The 20,411-nt window shown below is 44.1% G+C and overlaps 1 protein-coding gene across 5 annotated transcripts in view; it reads right to left on the reverse strand.

Moving 5' to 3' along the window:
* LOC311139577 (polycomb protein SCMH1-like) overlaps positions 1-20,411 on the reverse strand; it is a 52,799-nt gene that overhangs the window by 11,818 nt on the left and 20,570 nt on the right. For 3 of the 5 annotated variants that reach the window (XM_084174482.1, XM_084174478.1, XM_084174481.1), the window contains exons 8-10: positions 14,362-14,608; positions 475-710; positions 49-225 (exon numbers count right to left, since the gene is read on the reverse strand). In XM_084174482.1, the coding sequence (XP_084030608.1) occupies positions 49-225; positions 475-710; positions 14,362-14,608 (660 nt within the window). The remainder of the gene's footprint in view (positions 1-48; positions 226-474; positions 711-14,361; positions 14,609-20,411) is intronic. The other 2 variants (XM_084174479.1, XM_084174480.1) reach the window with 2 other exon arrangements.

The raw sequence follows: 20,411 nt of genomic DNA on the forward strand, positions 1-20,411 counted from the left end.
AGTTACATTGTACCTAAAAATATATAAATTGTGTATGTGTGTGGTTACCTTGCTGCCGGGCTTGGGCCCTCTCTTTTTTGGGATCTTGATGGACTCCACTTGACCCTCCTGCAGGGCCATCCTCTGGGCCCAGTTGGCTGGCAGCCTCCCTCTGGGCCGGGACACAGGTCGCCCTGGGCCTGCCATGGCACCCTCCAGCCAGCCTGCTCTCTTCGCCCAGCCCAACTAAACACAGAGAAGGAGGGAGAGGACAATGTTAGGGTTAGGTCAACCACATTAGTTGTCAATTGGAGGGCAAACATGACTTTTCTCAGTAGCAGTGGAATTAGAATAGAAGTGAATTGTTGACTTTTGACCAATAAGGTTGTTATTATAAAAGAGTGTTTGGGTGCTGCGACACAGGATGAAACATCCAACCCTACCCTACAAACCCTCCCCAACCATGACTCCCCAACCTGGGTCCTTGGTCTGTACCTTACTCCCCGGTTTGGGGCCTCTCTTCTTGGGGACCTTGATAGGCTCCAGTCCCTTTCCGGGCGGGGGGGCCTGCGGTCCTACTCCGGCCCCCTTCTGGCCCCAGGGCCCTGTCAGCTTGGTTTTCCTGCGGCCTGGCTTGCGTCCCCGTTGGCCAGGCGGCTGTCCTGGCATGGCGTGCATGGCTGTTCCCTCGCTACCGTCTGAAAGGCATCCGAGGGTCTTGGGTAGCACTGCTGTCCCCAGAGAGAGAACGAGAGATAGGGGGAGTATAAATAAAAGTTCAAAATGGATGTTAAGGAATCAAAAAAATCAAATTTAACCTCTAGTCTAGAGATCAATATATTCATTCAAGTTATGTAATTCATTATTTCCTTCATTCATTCAAATGCAGCCTGGCAGGAAACAATGAATGTCAGACTCAGGAAGTAACATCAAATTGAGCCCATGACTGTTTGGTAATACACAATAACAAACCAGGAAAGAGCAGCGACTTAATCAAAATCATGACAGACTCAATGACATAAACAGTCACTGATCAAGTGATAGGCAATAATGCCTCTAACAACATAACACAGCAGGAGTGGTAGAACCAGCCACACACAAGTGTAAATAGACCCAGACAGCTTTTGTGTTAAGGAGGGCCACAGTGACCCAGTATGCTTTCAGCTGCAGAACAAAGAGGCAAGTTGTGTTACACTCTCTTACTGCCCTGCCTTCATAGGGAAGGATGAGAGACAGAGAGAGAAAGAGAGTTGCCAGGACCACTGCTGGTCATTAGTAGCCTACCAAACTTGCTAACTGCCTGGTACTTGCACTCTATTATCCCTCTAATCACTCTGACATCAATGCAAATGTATTCGAAAATCTAATCAAACACTTCATGAGAGCCCATGAGTTCATATTGCGCAACATTTCTATAGGCTATGCAATTGCGGGAGAAAACAGAGAGATGGCCGTTAATAAAAACACGAGAATCCCATTAGCTTTCTATAGGCTAGGCCTACTATATTTATTTCTTAACTTTCCTAATATTAAGCACATTGCTTATATTTACAACAGGAGTATAGCCTACCTCGCTGGCGTGAAAATAAACCACGGCGAAAAGCGTCCTCCATTCGCTATTTAAGTGCATAGATGACATGTATTTTTCCCCACTGCCCGTTTTCGATACAGGTGCATGATAATGGTCCATTCTAAATCAAAACAAATGTCACACATATTATTTAGTATATGTAAAGACAAGATTAAATCAAAAATAGTCTTATGGGTGACAATATTAGCCTATCACTTGTGAATGATGCCCAGCATAAGAAACAATGCCTTTTTTTGGCTACTTTTTCGAATTATAGTCGCACACCTCATGTAGCCTAGCCCATAGGCCTATATGTTTCAATAAGGTTTGTATCACAACTAAAGTGGCCAAATAACTTCTTAAAATTAAGCACATTAATCCGCTTTACAAGGGGTGTAGAGCCTAACTGGTATATATAAGCAGCGTGTGAGTTTCAAGTTTGGGGAAGATAATTTTCCCCATTCAAATGCACCTTTATAATAAAAGCATTACATGCATAATCGCATTTGCGGTCACTTTTGAAAAGCTGAAATATTTTGAGTCAATAAGTATTCAACCCCTTTGTTATGGCAAGCCTAAATAAGTTCAGGAGAAAAAATCTGCTTAACAAGTCACATAATAAGTTGCATGTGTGCAATAATAGTGTTTAAAAAATAATAATATGACTACACATACAATTATCTGTAAGGTCCCTCAGTCGAGCAGTGAATTTCAAACACAGATTCAACCACAAAGACCAGGGAGATTTTCCAATGCCTCGCAAAGGGCACCAATTAGTAGATGGGCAAAAAGAAAAAGCAGACATTGAATATCCCTTTGAGCATGGTGAAGATATTAATTACACTTTGGATGGTGTATCAATACCCCCAGTCACGATTTTCAAACCTTCCATAACAAAACCATCACCTATAGAGAGATTAACCTAGAGAAGAGTCCCCTCAGCAAGCTGGTCCTGGGGCTCTGTTCACAAACAGACCCCACAGAGCCCCAGGACAGCAACACAATTAGACCCAATGAAATCATGAGAAAACTAAAAGATAATTACTTGACACATTGGATAGAATTTACCAAAAACTGAGCAAACTGGAATGATATTTGGTCCAGAATTTTATATTTATTTAACCTTTATTTAACTAGGCAAGTCAGTTAAGAACAAATTCTTATTTACAATGACGGCCTACACCGGCCAAACCCGGACGACGCTGGGCCAATTGTGCGCCGCCCTATGGGACTCCCAATCACGGCCGGTTGTGATACAGCCTGGAATCGAACCAGGGGGTCTGTAGTGACGCCTCAAGCACAGATGCAGTGCCTTAGACCGCTGCACCACTCGGGAGCCCGGGAGAATACCTGACCACTGTGACTGACCCAAAATTAAGGAAAGCTTTGACTATGTACAGACTCAGTGAGAATAGTCTCGCTATTGAGAGGCCACCGTAGGCAGACCTGGCTCTCGAGAGAAGACAGGCTACAAAATTAGGTGGAAACCGAGCTGCACTTCCTAACCTCCTGCCAAATGTATGATCATATTAGAGACGTATTTCCCTCAGATTACACAGACCCACGAAGATTTAGAAAACAAATCAAATTTTTATAAATTCGAAAACAAATCAAAACGTTTATAAACTTCCATATCTATTAGGTGAAATACCACAGTGTGCCATCACAGCAGCAAGACGTGTGACCTGTTGCCACAAGAAAAAGGGCAACCAGTGAAACACAAACACCATTGTAAATACAACCCATATTTATGTTTATTTATTTGCCCTTTTGTACTTCAACTATTTGCACATTGTTACAACTCCGTACATTGCCATAATATAACATTTGCAATGTCTCTACTCTTTTGAAACTTTGATGAGTTTAATGTTTACTGTTCTTTTCTGATTGTTTATTTTACTTTTGTTTATTATCTATTTCCTTGCTTTGGCAATGTAAACATACAGTATGTTTCTCATGCCAATAAAGCCCTTTGAATGGAATCGAGAGAGAGTTCTTCACTGAGACAGATATCAATGGCAGAACTTGCAATGAGTGATACAAAGCAATCAGCTCACTTCATGCACACACGATAAAGGGTGAGACAAACAAATACAGACCTTGCACAACAGAGAGGCTCTTAAGCTTTGTGAAGTGGTTCTGATACAGCCAATCAAGCACAGACAGACAGACAAATACAAAGACAGTGAAAGTAGACAGGAGTTCCTCTGCACTAAGGTACCCGTGTGACTCGTCCTCTCTGCACACTTCCTTCCTCCCTTGAATTTTGATACACTTGCAAGGACTCGCCAATGGGGACCGGACAAGACCAAATTCCTCATAAACCGCAGACAATTACTCTCGCTCGTTGTAATCTCTGTGCAAGACTCACCAGAAGAAAAAGCAAACCAGTAGCCTACAGATACCCATCAAGCAGAACATGCTGACACTGCCTGGGAAATAAGAGTAGTAGCAATAAAGACACAAACTGCTGTCAGATATGGTGTTTAAATGTATCTTTAAACCTCCCACCCTGTAGTACACACCCTTCCGTTCTTAGGGGCCAGGCAAAGTCTAAATCACGCACTGCCTACAGTGTACGAAGCAACCACGATGACAATATGTGCAGCACACAAAGTCACACATGAACGCGGACACACGTACAAAGTCGCACACACGCACACCAGTTCAGTCGGCATGGTGTTGCACAGAGCTATTTGTCCTGGATCCACCTTGAATACTTTTACAAGGTGACCGGACTGAGCGATTAACACATGACTTAGCCTGTGGGGCAATATACCAGACCTGGTTCAAATACATGTGTATTTGAGTATCTGGTATTGAAAATACTTTTTTCTGTGTATTTGAGTATTTTCAAATACACAGCCTAAAACAAGTACTTTTGAGTATTTGAATGGTTATTTGTAAAAAAAAAAAATATATATATATATATATATATATATATATATATATATATATATATATATATATATATATATATATATATATATATACACATATACAGTGGGGAAAAAAAAGTATTTAGTCAGCCACCAATTGTGCAAGTTCTCCCAGTTAAAAAGATGAGAGGCCTGTAATTTTCATCATTGGTACACGTCAACTATGACAGACAAATTGAGAATTTTTTTCTCCAGAAAATCACATTGTAGGATTTTTAATGAATTTATTTGCAAATTATGGTGGAAAATAAGTATTTGGTCACCTACAAACAAGCAAGATTTCTGGCTCTCACAGACCTGTAACTTCTTCTTTAAGAGGCTCCTCTGTCCTCCACTCGTTACCTGTATTAATGGCACCTGTTTGAACTTGTTATCAGTATAAAAGACACCTGTCCACAACCTCAAACAGTCACACTCCAAACTCCACTATGGCCAAGACCAAAGAGCTGTCAAAGGACACCAGAAACAAAATTGTAGACCTGCACCAGGCTGGGAAGACAATCTGCAATAGGTAAGCAGCTTGGTTTGAAGAAATCAACTGTGGGAGCAATTATTAGGAAATGGAAGACATACAAGACCACTGATAATCTCCCTCGATCTGGGGCTCCACGCAAGATCTCACCCCGTGGGGTCAAAATGATCACAAGAACGGTGAGCAAAAATCCCAGAACCACACGGGGGGACCTAGTGAATGACCTGCAGAGAGCTGGGACCAAAGTAACAAAGCCTACCATCAGTAACACACTACGCCGCCAGGGACTCAAATCCTGCAGTGCCAGACGTGTCCCCTTGCTTAAGCCAGTACATGTCCAGGCCCGTCTGAAGTTTGCTAGAGTGCATTTGGATGATCCAGAAGAGGATTGGGAGAATGTCATATGGTCAGATGAAACCAAAATAGAACTTTTTGGTAAAAACTCAACTCGTCGTGTTTGGAGGACAAAGAATGCTGAGTTGTATCAAAGAACACCATACCTACTGTGAAGCATGGGGGTGGAAACATCATGCTTTGGGGCTGTTTTTCTGCAAAGGGACCAGGACGACTGATCCGTGTAAAGGAAAGAATGAATGGGGCCATGTATCGTGAGATTTTGAGTGAAAACCTCCTTCCATCAGCAAGGGCATTGAAGATGAAACGTGGCTGGGTCTTTCAGCATGACAATGATCCCAAACACACCGCCCGGGCAACGAAGGAGTGGCTTCGTAAGAAGCATTTCAAGGTCCTGGAGTGGCCTAGCCAGTCTCCAGATCTCAACCCCATAGAAAATCTTTGGAGGGAGTTGAAAGTCCGTGTTGCCCAGCGACAGCCCCAAAACATCACTGCTCTAGAGGAGATCTGCATGGAGGAATGGGCCAAAATACCAGCAACAGTGTGTGAAAACCTTGTGAAGACTTACAGAAAACGTTTGACCTGTGTCATTGCCAACAAAGGGTATATAACAAAGTATTGAGAAACTTTTGTTATTGACCAAATACTTATTTTCCACCATAATTTGCAAATAAATTCATAAAAAATCCTACAATGTGATTTTCTGGAATTCTTTTCCTCATTTTGTCTGTCATAGTTGACGTGTACCTATGATGAAAATTACAGGCCTCTCTCATCTTTTTAAGTGGGAGAACTTGCACAATTGGTGGCTGACTAAATACTTTTTTCCCCCACTGTATGTATGTGTATATATATATATATATATATATATATATATATATCCAAATACTATTTTCAAATACCTGGGTTAAATGCATGGGAGTGTATTTGAGGTAGTCAGTGTATTTTCAAATACTTTCCAAGAGTATTTCCAAATACATTAAAATATTCAACTACTTGTCTTTTCAAATTCAATATATCTGAATACTTAATTCATTTACATTTTAATCATTTAGCAGATACTCTTTGAAGAGGTAGGGTTTCACATGTTTTAGGAAAATACAATGCTGTCCTAGCTTCAGGGGGAAGCTGGTTCCACCATTGTGGTGCAAGGACAGAGAAGCTGCCCTCCCGTAGGGTTGGGAGGGCCATGAGACCAGAGGTACATTGAATGTTTGTGAAAGTAATTGTGATATTTGAAATAGTATTTGAACCCAGGTTTGTAAAATACACACACCCATAATGGCACGCACCGAAGTAAAATCTGAAAGTTATAATTAGGCACATGTACACCTCAGTATCAGATACAGTGCCTATCAAAAGTATCCCCCCCCCCCCCCCCCCTAGGATTTTCTTCACATTTGTTGTGTTACAAAGTGGGATTAAAATGGATTTAATTGTGATTTTTTTTGTCACCGATCTACACAAAATACTCCTTAATGTCAAAGTGAAAAGAAAATTCTATAAATGTTTACAAATTAATACAAAATAAATAACAAAAATATCTTGGTTATATAAGTATTAATTTGTTATGGCAAGCCTAAATAAGTTCAGGAGTAAAAATGTGCTTAACAAATCACATAATAGGTTGCATGGATTCAGTCTGTGTGCAATAAAGGGAGTAACATGATTTTTGAATGACTACACCATCTACACTACATGACCCAAAGTATGTGGACACCTACTCGTCGAACATCTCATTCGAAAATCATGAGCATTAATATGGAGTTGGTCCCCCCTTTGCTGCCATAACAGCCATCCACTTTTCTGGCAAAGGCTTTCCACTAGATGTTGGAACATTGCTGCGGGGACTTGCTTCCATTCAGCCACAAGAGCATTAGTGAGGTCGGGCACTGATGTTGGGCGATTAGGCCTGGCTCGCAGTCGGTGTTCCAATTCATCCCAAAGGTGTTTGATGGGGTTGATTTCAGGGCTCTGTGCAGGCCAGTCAAGTTCTTCCACACCGATCTCGACAAACCATTTCTGTATGGACCTCGCTTCGTGCATGGGGGCATTGTCATGCTGAAACAGGAAAGGGTATTCCCCAAACTGTTGCCACAAAGTTGGAAGCACAGAATCGTCTAGAATGTAATTGTATGCTATTGCGTTAAAATTTCCCTTCACTGGAACTAAGGGGCCTAGCCCGAACCATGAAAAATAGCCCCAGACCATTATTCCTCCTCCTCCAAACTTTACAGTTGGCACTATGCATTGGGGCAGGTAGCGTTCTCCTGGCATCCGCCAAACCCAGATTCGTCCGTCGGACTGCCAGATGGTGAAGCGTGATTCATCACTCCAGAGAACCCGTTTCCACTGCTCCAGAGTCCAATGGCGGCAAGCGTAACACCACTCCAGCCGACGCTTGGCATTGCGCATGGTGATCTTAGGCTTGTGTGCGGCTGCTCGGCCATGGAAACCCTTTTCATGAAGCTCCCGACGAACAGTTATTGTGCTGACATTGCTTCCAGAGGCAGTTTGGAACTCGGTAGTGAGTGTTGCAACCGAGGACAGACGATTTTTACGTGCTACGCGCTTCAGCACTTGGCGGTCCTGTTCTATGATCTTGTGTGGCCTACCACTTCGTGGCTGAGCCGTTGTTGCTCCTTGACGTTTCCACTTCACAATAACAGCACTTATAGTTGACCGGGGAGCTCTAGCAGGGTAGAAATTTGATGAACTGACTTGTTGGAAAGGTGGCATCCTATGCCACGTTGAAAGTCACTGAGCTCTTCAGTAAGGCCATTCTACTGCCAATGTTTGTCTATGGAGATTGCATGGCGGTGTGCTCGATTTTATAAATCTGTCAGCAACGGGTGTGGCTGAAATAGACAAATCCACTACCTTGAAGGGGTGTCCACATACTTTTGTATATATAGTGAATGTACTCCACACACTCAATTATCTTTAAGGTCCCTCAGTTGAGTAGTGAATTCTAAGCACAAATTCAACCAAAAAGACTAGGGACCTTTCCAATGCCTCGCAAAGAAAGGCACCGATAGGTAGATGGGTCAATGTTTTACAAGACAAACACTGAATATCCCTTTGAGCATGGTGTAGTTATTAATTAGGCTTTGGATGGTGTATCAATACACCCAGAGCACGTGCAGACCAGCTGTCTGGAGTGTTTACGGACATATTCAATCTCTCCCTATCCCAGTCTGTTGTCCACACTTGCATCAAGATGTCCTCCGTTGTTCCTGTACCGAAGAAAGTGAAGGTAACTGAACTAAATGACTATTGCCCAGCAGGACTTACTTCAGTCATCATTACTTTTGGCCTCCCGAGTGGCGCAGTGGTCTAAGGTAGCTGTGCCACTAGACATCCTGGTTCGAATCCAGGCTCTGTCGTAGCCGGCCGCGACCGGGAGACCCATGGGGCGGCACACAATTCGTCCAGGGTAGGGGAGGGAATGGCCGGCAGGGATGTAGCGCAGTTGGTAGAGCATGGTGTTTGCAACGCCAGGGTTGTGGGTTCGATTCCCACGGGGGGGTATGAAAAATAAAAATAATAAATGTATGCACTCACTAACTGTAAGTCGCTCTGGATAAAAGCGTCTGCTAAATGACTAAAATGTAAATGTAATGAAGTGCTTTGGGAGGCTAGTTAAGGATAATATTACCTCCACCTTACCCGAACACACCCCCCTCAGACCCGCGATGCAAAAAGTCCCAAATGCAATATCCCAAGAAGGAAGTTACCCCACCTAAATAATGCAAAAGTTACATTTTTACATTCATGAGGAGAGAGTAGACAGTCAACTAATAAAGCAGGCAGAGGACCATTTTGTGGTGCTGAAATGTAAAGTTGCGACCGCAGCGCAATCAATAGGACATGAACAGCGCCTGGTGTTGAAATTATAGCCTAGCTAACTTGTTATGCAAGTGGCGCACAGGAAAAGATAAAGAAAAACTACACCAGTTGAGTAATTCATTTCAACAATAATCTTTATTTTAAATTTGACTTCATAAAACAAGAGGGCTTAATTGCAGCCTATTTCTTCCGAGCCTTACATTAAATAACTTAACTGGCTGAGGTAGGCTATGGCTTAACAGCATCTTTCACAATAAAAAAATGTGGCCTAATTGAAAAACTCCCACTTCTATTAGGCCTGCTTACAATGGCAACTGGACAACAATGTAGCATCCTACATAAAACAATCATGTAAAGAAAAAAAGGTGATGTCTGCAAATGTACAGACAGAAAATACTGTCAGCATGAGCCCTAAATAGCCTTGGATAAGTATTTAGTATTTGTTAAATACAGTCATATAGGCTACTAAGTTACTTACTCAATTGGAAAAGTTGCATTTCTGAGATGAGATGGATGTGATTTTGATGCGCAGGCAGTCCTCGATTGACTTATGTGAAAGCCGGTTTCTGTCGTGAGTCTTGATTGCGTTCATAGAGGAAAAGGAGGACTTGCAGGTGTAAGTTTATCCAAACATTGGTAGCACATAAAATGCAAGTTTCTTTATTGTGCTGTATTCCTCTGAGCTTGCCACCCAAAACGCACTCAGGGACTCGGCACTCCTGATTCTTCAACGTGTGGAAGTGCAGCCTTCCAGATGAAAAGTCCAAATCGAACTACTCAAGCTTCCTAGTAAAGGCCTCAAGTTTTTCCACCATGTCCACGACTGTTTTACCTCTTCCTTGTAACTGCAGATTTAACCTGTTTAAGTGACAGCCAAAAAAAGAACGGAGAGGAAATCCTCATTTTCCAGAATGCAAAGGTGATCAGCTGCTGCCCATATTTAGCTTTTTCTGAGAAAATCCACAACCTGGTCATGCAGCTCACAGAACCGCTCCAGCGCTTTTCCTTTACTCAGCCAGCAATTCTGTCACAAGCTTGCGGAAAAGATGGTGTTGGGTGCTCGATGTCCCCCTGACAAAGTTGATTATGCGCATCACTTTATCCATCACATCTTTTAGCTCATTGAGAGCATTCTGTCGGGATGGATCACCGCCTAGTATGGCAACTGCAACACAGTGAATACCCCCTAATCAAGATACTTTAGTGTTTTATGTTTCATTATTGTATTTTTACAAAATTCTTCAACTTTGACAGAGTATTTTGTTGACAAATAATGACAATTAAAACCATTTTAATCCCACTTTGTAACAATGTGAAGAAATCCAAGGGTGGTGAATACTTATGATAGGCACTTTACACAAAGCAGCAAGTGAGACAGTATTGAAAAACAAAATACGTACTTACAAACACACACACATACTAATAAACACACACACACATACATTTATTATACATAAAAGATACACAATGTCAACCATTGCTATTTCACCTCCTAAAAACTAAAGAGCTCACTATCACCACAACTGCCATGGACTAAACATTGTGAAGGAGCTCAGTAGGGTCAGACACCCCTCAACATACTTTATTTATTTTTCTTCTCCTCAGATGGCAGGGTTTGTTCTGCAAAGAAAGGTTTGGGCGGGACGCCTAAGTGTTTTTTTCGGGCTGCCTATGTCCAAACAGTAAAACAATTAATATATAATTTCAAAGATCATTCATAAAAATCCAAATAATTTCACAGATCTTCATTGTTTTAAACACTGTTTCTCATGCTTGTTCAATGAACCATAAACAATTAATGAACAGGCACCTGTGGAACGGTCGTTAAGACACTAACAGCTTACAGACGGTAGGCAATTAAGGTCACAGCTATGAAAATTAAGGTCACAGCTATGAGGCCTTTCTACTGACTCTGAAAAACACCAAAAGAAAGATGCCCAGGATCTCTGCTCATCTGCGTGAACGTGCCTTAGGCATGCTGCAAGGAGGCATGAGGACTGCAGGTAGCTTAGTGGTTAAGAGCGTTGTGCCAGTAACCGAAAGGTCGCTGGTTCTAATCCCCGAGCCAACTAGGTGCAAAATATGTCGATGTGCCCTTGAGCAAGGCACTTAACCCTAATTGCTCCTGTAAGTCGCTCTGGATAAGAGAGTCTGCTAAATGACCAATTTATTTATTTTATGTGGCCAGGGCAATAAATTGCAATGTCTGTACTGTGAAACGCCTAATACAGAGCTACAGGGAGACAGGACGGACAGCTGATCGTCCTCGCAGTGGCAGACCACGTGTAACAACACCTGCACAGGATCGGTACAGCCGAACATCACACCCGCGGGACATGTACAGGATGGCAACAACAACTGCCCAAGTTACACCAGGAACGCACAATCCCTCCATCAGTGCTCAGACTGTCCGCAATAGGCTTAGAGAGGCTGGACTGAGGGCTTGTAGGCCTGTTGTAAGAAAGGTCCTCACCAGACATCACCGGCAACAACGTCGCCTATGGGCACAAACCCACCGTCGCTGGACCAGACAGGACTGGCAAAAAGTGCTCTTCACTGACGAGTCGCGGTTTTGTCTCACCAGGGGTGATGGTCGGATTCGCGTTTATCGTCGAAGGAATGAGCGTTACACCGAGGCCTGTACTCTGGAGTGGGATCGATTTGGAGGTGTAGGGTCCGTCATGGTCTGGGGCGGTGTGTCACAGTATCATCGGACTGAGCTTGTTGTCATTGCTGGCAATCGTAACGCTGTGCGTTACAAGGAAGACATCCTCCTCCCTCATGTGGTACCCTTCCTGCAGGCTCATCCTGACATGACCCTCCAGCATGACAATGCCACCAGCCATACTGCTCTTTCTGTGTGTGATTTCCTGCAAGACAGGAATGTCAGTGTTCTGCCACGGCCAGCGAAGAGCTCGGATCTCAATCCCATTGAGCACGTCTGGGACTTGTTGGATCGGAGGGTGAGGGATAGGGCCATTCCCCCCAGAAATGTCCTGGAACTTGCAGGTGCCTTGGTGGAAGAGTGGGGTAACATCTCACAGCAAGAACTGGCAAATCTGGTGCAGTCCATGAGGGGGAGATGCACTGCAGTACTTAATGCAGCTGGTGGCCACACCAGATACAGACTGTTACTTTAGATTTTGACCCTGCCCCCCCCCCCCCCCCCCAGTGGGCAAACGTACAAAACCAGCAGGGGATCAAATACTTTTTTCCCCTCACTGTATATAAGGCCCCACTGCTGACAGTGCATGTCAGAGCAAAAACCAAGCCATGAGGTCGAAGGAATTGTCCGTAGAGCTCCGAGACAGGATTGTGTCAAGGCTCAGATCTGGGGAAGGGTACCAAACAATTTCTGCAGAATTGAAGGTCCCCAAGAACACAGTGGCCTCCTTCATTCTTAAATGGAAGAAGTTTGGAACCACCAAGACTCTTCCTAGAGCTAGCCGCCCGGTCAAACTGAGCAATCGGGGGAGAAGGGCCTTGGTCAGGGAGGTGACCAAGAACCCGATGGTCACTCTGACAGCGCTCCAAAGTTCCTCTGTGGAGATGGGAGAACCTTCCAGAAGGACAACCATGTCTGCAGCACTCCGCCTTTATGGTAGAGTGGCCAGACGGAAGCCACTCCTCAGTAAAAGGCACAACAGCCCGTTTGGAGTTTGCCAAAAGGCACCTAAATGACTCTCAGACCATGAGAAACAAGATTCTCAGGACCTCAGACTGGGGCGAAGGTTCACTTTCCAACAGGACAACAACCCTAAGCACACAGCCAAGACAACGCAGGAGTGGCTTTGGGACAAGTCTCTGAATGCTAGAGTGGCCCAGCCAGAGCCCGGACTTGAACCCGATCGAACATCTCTGGAGAGATCTGAAAATAGCTGTGCAGTGACGCTCCCCATCCAATCCGACAGAGCTTGAGAGGATCTGCAGAGAAGAATGGGAAAAACTCCCCAAATACAGGTGTGCCAAGCTTGTAGCGTCATACCCAAGAAGACTCGAGGCTGTAATCGCTGTCAAAAAGTGCTTCAACAAAGTACTGAGTAAAGGGTCTGAATGCTTATGTAAATGTATATTTAAGTTCGATTTTTTATACATTTGCAAAAATTTATAAAAACCTGTTTTTGCTTTGTCATTATGGGGTATTGTGTGTAGATTGATGAGGGGAAAAAACAATTTAATCAATTTTAGAATAAGGCTGTAACGTAACAAAATGTGGAAAAAGTCAAGGGGTCTGAATACTTTCTGAAAGCACTGTATTTAGAAAAGATAATGGACCTATATATTTTTTAATAAGATCTCCTTTGAGAACTAACAATCACCTAAATACAAGCTTGACAGTCATGGAGAATCTAAAATTCAAAAAATTATGCATTCAGGAGTATTTTTGTCATGGCATTGATTTCCTTATAATGTTGGAGTGACTGAGATAGCATAAGCCATGGCAAAATGTGTAGAATTGCAGGAAATTAGCTTTAAAACAGACATTTTTTTTCGCTGCGGCTAACATGAGGGCCTCAAATATTTTTGATCGCCCTGTATTTATTTCAACTTACTCTTCAGCAGTGGAAAACCCAGCCTCACTCTGCTGCGCTGCTGTCCTCTCCTTCACCCTCTACTCTTTTCCAGCTCTTACTCCTCTTCTCTCCTTTCCTGCCCTCCTTCACTCTCCTCCCCTCTGCTGACAAGACAACGTAAACAGCCCGCCTTTCACAGACAGCTCCTTTTCCCTATCGGTTTTTCTCCTACTTTCTCTCAGTCTCTGGTTATCCTGGATGCCCCCTTTGCCTTGGCCCCTTTTAGTGCCAGCATTAGGCCCACAGAGTGGGGCATACAATCACACAGCTCTGCCCAATCCCCCCCTTCACAGGCCTGTGCCAAGGTCATCACTCTTACAAAAGTGACCCTTCCTCTTTCTCTCCCTTCTGTCCTTCCTCACTCATTCACTCACATTCGGTCTTCCTCCAACACAAGAGAAGGAATTTCAAAGGTGCATTCTATTGACCTAATAATCCACTCATCTCATTCAGATGACATTTCAGAGCCTTTAACTTCAGATTTGAATTCCTTCAGTTTCTGTCAAATGTGATTTTACATGAATCAATAACGTTAAAGTGAATACCACAGGTATTAGGCTACATCAATGACCACTATATCAATAGCTGACAAGTCTACAGGGGGACACAAACAGACACACAGACCTTTGGTGCCGGGCGGCTGCAGGTTGTCCCCGGTGAGAGAGCACCAGCCCACGGGGAAGATGTCCCGGGAGTCGTAGCGGCAGTAGTAGTCGAAGGCACCCCGCCAGCCGTCGAAGGTGACCAGCACCTCCACGCCGCGCAGCGCCCCCACCGTGGCCGGGCAGATGAAGTGGGGGTTCTTGCGGTCCACCGCCTCCAGCTTCATGCCCACCTGGAAGGAGTTCTGCTCTGGGGCCGGGGGCTCCTGCTGGGGTAGTAGGGGAAGGGAGGTGGCAGGGATGGGAGAGGTCAGTGACAAGGGAGTGGGTAAATGTGGGATTATCCAGATGAAATGTGAAATTGTTCAGAAGCTTCACTTCATTGGCAAATGTATATGATCACATATGATGTTGTGATCCCAATGGTGAGTGTGGAAGAGGTGAAATAGTATTGTTGTCTATCAACAATGACAAGCCACCGGGGACTGACAACTTGGATGGAAAATTACTGCGAATAATAGCAGACGATATTGACACTCCTATTTCCCATATCTTTAATTTAAGCCTACTAGAAAGTGTGTTCCCTCAGGCCTGGAGGGAAGCAAAAGTCATTTCACTACCTAAGAATAGTAAAGCTCCCTTTACTGGCAGGAGCCCCCGGCCCCAAAGCAAAGGTAACTGAACTAAATGACTATCGCCCTGTAGCACTCACCTCTGTCATCATGAAGTGCTTTGAGAGACTAGTCAAGGATCATATCACCTCTACCTGACCTGTCACCCTAGACCCACTTCAATTTGCTTACCGCCCCAATAGATCCACAGACGATGCAATTGCCATCACACTGCCCTATCCCATCTGGACAAGAGGAATACCTATGTAAGAATGCTGTTCATTGACTATAGCTCAGCATTCAACACCATAGTACCATCATTAAGCTCGGGGCCCTGGGTATGAACCCCGCCCTGTGCAACTGGGTACTGGACTTCCTGACGGGCTGCCCCCAGGTGGTGAAGGTAGGAAACAAAATCTCCACTTCGCTGATCCTCAACACTGGGGCCCCACAAGGGTGCGTGCTCAGCCCCCTCCTGTACTCCCTGTTCACCCATGACTGTGTGGCCAAGTACGCCTCCAACTCAATCATCAAGTTTGCAGACGACACAACAGTAGTAGGCTTGATTACCAACAATGACGAGACCGCCTACAGGGAGGTGGTGAGGGCTCTGGGAGTGTGGTGCCAGGAAAATAACCTCTCACTCAACGTCAACACAACAAAGGAGATGATCGTGGACTTCAGGAAACAGCAGAGGGTGCACCCCCCTATCCACATCGACGGGACCGCAGTGGAGAAGGTGGAAAGCTTCAAGTTCCTTGCCGTACACATCACCGACAAACTGAAATGGTCCACCCACGCAGACAGTGTGGTGAAGAAGGCGCAACAGAGCCTCTTCAACCTCAGGAGGCTGAAGAAATTCGGCTTGGCACCTAAAACCCTCAAACTTTTACAGATGCACAATTGAGAGCATCCTGTCGGGCTGTATCACCACCTGGTACGGAAACTGTCGGTCTGCCGAACGCATTATCGGGGGAAAACTACCCACCCTCCAAGACACATACAGCACCCGATGTCACAGGAAGGCCAAAAAGATCATCAAGGACAACAACCACCCGAGCCACTGCCTGTTCACCCCGCTATCATCCAGAAGGCAAAGTCAGTACAGGTGCATCAAAGCTGGGACCGAGAGAATGAAAAACAGCCATCACTAGCACATTAGAGTCTGCTGCTGCCTATTGAAATCACTGGCCACTTTAAGAAATGGAACACTAGTCACTTCAATAATGTTTAGTCACTTTAATAATGTTTACATATCTTGCACTACTCATCTCATATGTATATACTGCATTCTATTCTATAATATTCTACTGTATCTTAGTCCATGCCGCTCTGTCATTGCTTGGCCATATATGTATATTTTCTTAAATTCCATTCCTTAGTTTTGTGTGTATTAAGTATATGTTGTGAAATTGTTAGATATTACTGCACTGTCGGAGCTAGAAGCACAAGCATTTCGCTACACCCGCTATAACATCGGCTAAACACGTGTATGTGACAAATAAAATTTGATTCGATTTGAAAAAGCCGACCAATGAGCCTGTTACCAACCCTTAGTAAAGTTTTGGAAAAAATGGTGTTTGACCAGATACAATGTTATTTTATAGTAAACAAATTGACAACAGACTTTCAGCATGCTTATAGGGAAGGACATTCAACAAGCACAGCACTTACACAAATGACTGATGATTGGCTGAGAGAAATTGATGATAAGATTGTGGGGGCTGTTTTGTTAGACTTCAACGCGGCTTCTCACATTATCGATCATAGTCTGCTGCTGGAAAAACTTGTGTTATGGCTTTACACCCCCTGCTATATTGTAGATACAGAGTTACCTGTCTAACAGAGCAGAGGGTGTTCTTTAATGGAAGCCTCTCCAACATAATCCAGGTAGAATCAGGAATTCCCCAGAGCAGCTGTGTAGGCCCCTTACTTTTTTTCAATCTTTACTAAAGACATGTCACTGGCCTTGAGTAAAGCCAGTGTGTCTATGTATGTGGATGACTCAACACTATACATGTCAGCTACTACAGCAACTGAAATTACTGCAACACTTAACAAAGAGCTGCAGTTAGTTTCAGAATGGGTGGCAAGGAATAAGTTAGTCCTAAATATTTCAAAAACTAAAAGCATTGTATTTGGGACAAATCATTCACTAAACCCTAAACCTCAACTAAATCTTGTCATAAATAATGTGGAAATTGAGCAAGTTGAGGTGACTAAACTGCTTGGAGTAACCCTGGATTGTAAACTGTCATGGTCAATACATATTGATACAACAGTATTTTATTTTATTTCACCTTTATTTAACCAGGTAAGCCAGTTGAGAACAAGTTCTAATTTACAACTGCGACCTGGCCAAGATAAAGCAAAGCAGTGCGATAAAAACAACAGAGTTATATATGGAATAAACAAAAACAAAACGTACAGTCAATAACACAATAGAAAATCTATATACAGTGTGTGCAAACGTAATAAGTTATGGAGGTAAGGCAATAAATAGGCCATAGTGCAAAATAATTACAATTTAGTATTAACAAATAGAGATACTGGGGTGCAAATGAGCAAAATAAATAACAATGTAAATAACAATATGGGGATGAGGTAGTTGGGTGGGCTAATTACAGATGGGCTGTGTACAGGTGCAGTGATCGGTAAGCTGCTCTGACAACTGATGCTTAAAGTTAGTGAGGAAGATAAGTGTCTCCAGCTTCAGAGATTTTTGCAGTTCGTTCCAGTCATTTGCAGCTGAGAACTGGAAGGAACGGCGGACAAAGGAGGTGTTGGCTTTGGGGATGACCAGTGAGATATACCTGCTGGAACGCATACTACAGGTGGGTGTTGCTATGGTGACCAATGATCTAAGATATGGCGGGGAATTGCCTAGAAGTGATTTATAGATGACCTGGAGCCAGTGGGTTTGGCGACTAATATGTAGTGAGGGCCAGCCAACGAGAGTGTACAGGTCACAATGGTGGGTAGTATATGGGGCTTTGGTGACAAAACGGATGGCACTGTGATAGACTACATCCAATTTGCTGAGTAGAGTGTTGGAAGCTATTTTGTAAATGACATCGCCGAAGTCAAGGATCGGTAGGATAGTCAGTTTTACGAGGGCATGTTTAGCAGCATGAGTGAAGGAGGCTTTGTTGCGAAATAGGAAGCTAATTCTAGATTTAACTTTGGATTGGAGATGCTTAATGTGAGTCTGAAAGGAGAGTTTACGGTCTAACTAGACACCTAGGTATTTGTAGTTGTCCACATATTCTAAGTCAGACCTGCCAAGAGTAGTGATTCTAGTCGGGTGGGCGGGTGCCAGCAGCGTTCGATTGAAGAGCATGCATTTAGTTTTACTAGTGTTTAAGAGCAGTTGGAGGCTACGGAAGGAGTGTTGTATGGCATTGAAGCTCGTTTGGAGGTTTGTTAACACAGTGTCCAATGAAGGGCCAGATGTATACAAAATGGTGTCGTCTGCGTAGAGGTGGATCTGAGAGTCACCTGCAGCAAGAGCGACATCATTGATATACACGGAGAAAAGAGTCGGCCCAAGAATTTAACCCTGTGGCACCCCCATAGAGACTGCTATAGGTCCAGACAACAGGCCCTCCAATTTGACACATTGAACTCTATCTGAGAAGTAGTTGGTGAACCAGACGAGGCAGTCATTTGAGAAACCAAGGCTATTTAGTCTGCCAATAAGAATGCGGTGGTTGACAGAGTCGAAAGCCTTGGCCAGGTCGATGAAGACGGCTGCACAGTACTGTCTATTATCGATCGCTGTTATAATATCGTTTAGGACCTTGAGCGTGGCTGAGGTGCACCCATGACCAGCTCGGAAACCGGATTGCATAGCGGAGAAGGTACGGTGGGATTCGAAATGGTCGGTGATCTGTTTGTTAACTTGGCTTTCAAAAACTTTCGAAAGGCAGGGCAGGTTGGATATAGGTCTGTAACAGATTGGATCTAGAATGTCACCCCCTTTGAAGAGGGGGATGACCGCGGCAGTGTTCCAATCTCTGGGGATCTCAGACGTTACGAAAGAGGTTGAACAGGCTAGCAATAGGGGTTGCGACAAGTTCGGCGGATATTTTTTTTTTAGAAAGGGTCCAGATTGCCTAGCCCAGATGATTTGTAGGGGTCCAGATTTTGCAGCTCTTTCAGAACATCAGCTGTCTGAATTTGTGTGAAGGAGAAGCGGGGGCATGGGCAAGTTGCAGCGGAGGGTGCAGAGAAGGCCGGGGTAGTGGTAGCCAGGTGGAAAGCATGGCCAGCCGTAGCAAAATGCTTGTTGAAATTATCGATTATTGTAGATTTATCGATGGTGATAGTGTTTCCTAGCCTCAGTGCAGTGGGCAGCTGGGAGGAGGTGCTCATATTCTCCATGGACTTTACAGTGTCCCAAAACTTTTTGGAGTTAGTGCTACAGGATGCAAATTTCTGTTTGAAAAAGCTAGCCTTTGCTTTCCTAACTGCTTGTTGGTTCCTAACTTCCCTGAAAAGTTGCTATTCAATGCTAATGCAGTACGTCACAGGATGTTTTTGTGCTGGTCAAGGGCAGTCAAGTCTGAGGAGAACCAGGGGCTATATCTGTTCTTAGTTCTGAATTTTTTGAATGGGGCATGCTTATTTAAGATGGAGAGGAAAGCACTTTTATAAGAACAAATCAGGCATCCTCTACTGACGGAATGAGATCGATATCCATCCAGGATACCTGGGCCAGGTCAATTAGGAAGGCCTGCTCGCTAAAGTGTTTTAGGGAGCGTTTGACAGTGATGAGGGGTGGTCGTTTGACCGCGGACCCGTTACGGACGCAGGCAAAAGGCAGTGATCGCTGAGATCCTGGTTGAAGACAGCGGAGGTGTATTTAGAGGGTAAGTTAGTCAGGATGATATCTATGAGGGTGCCCATGTTAACGGATTTAGGGTTATTCTAATAATAATAATAACAATAATAATAATAATAATAATAATAAGCCATTTAGCAGACGCTTTTATCCAAAGCGACTTACAGTCATGCGTGCATACATTTTTGTGTATGGGTGGTCCCGGGGATCGAACCCACTACCCTGGTGTTACAAGCGCCATGCTCTACCAGCTGAGCTACAGAGGACCACATTGGGTTGTACCTGGTAGGTTCCTTGATCATTTGTGTGAGATTGAGGGCATCTAGTTTAGATTGTAGGACGGCCGGGGTGTTATCCCAGTTTAGGTCACCAAGCAGTACGAACTCTGAGGATATATGGGGGGCAATCAATTCACATATGGTGTCCAGGGCACAGCTAGGGGCTGAGGGGGGTCTGTAGCAAGCGTCAACAGTGAGAGACATTTCTGGAAAGGTGGATTTTTAGAAGTAGGAGCTCAAACTGTTTGGGAACAGACCTGGATAGTATGCTAAAGCTCTGCAGGCTATCTCTACAGTAGATTGCAACTCCACCACCTTTGGCAGTTCTATCTAGACGGAA

Source organism: Coregonus lavaretus (genome assembly GCF_964263955.1).
Source record: "Coregonus lavaretus genome assembly, chromosome: 13".
NCBI classification, from domain to species: domain Eukaryota; kingdom Metazoa; phylum Chordata; class Actinopteri; order Salmoniformes; family Salmonidae; genus Coregonus; species Coregonus lavaretus.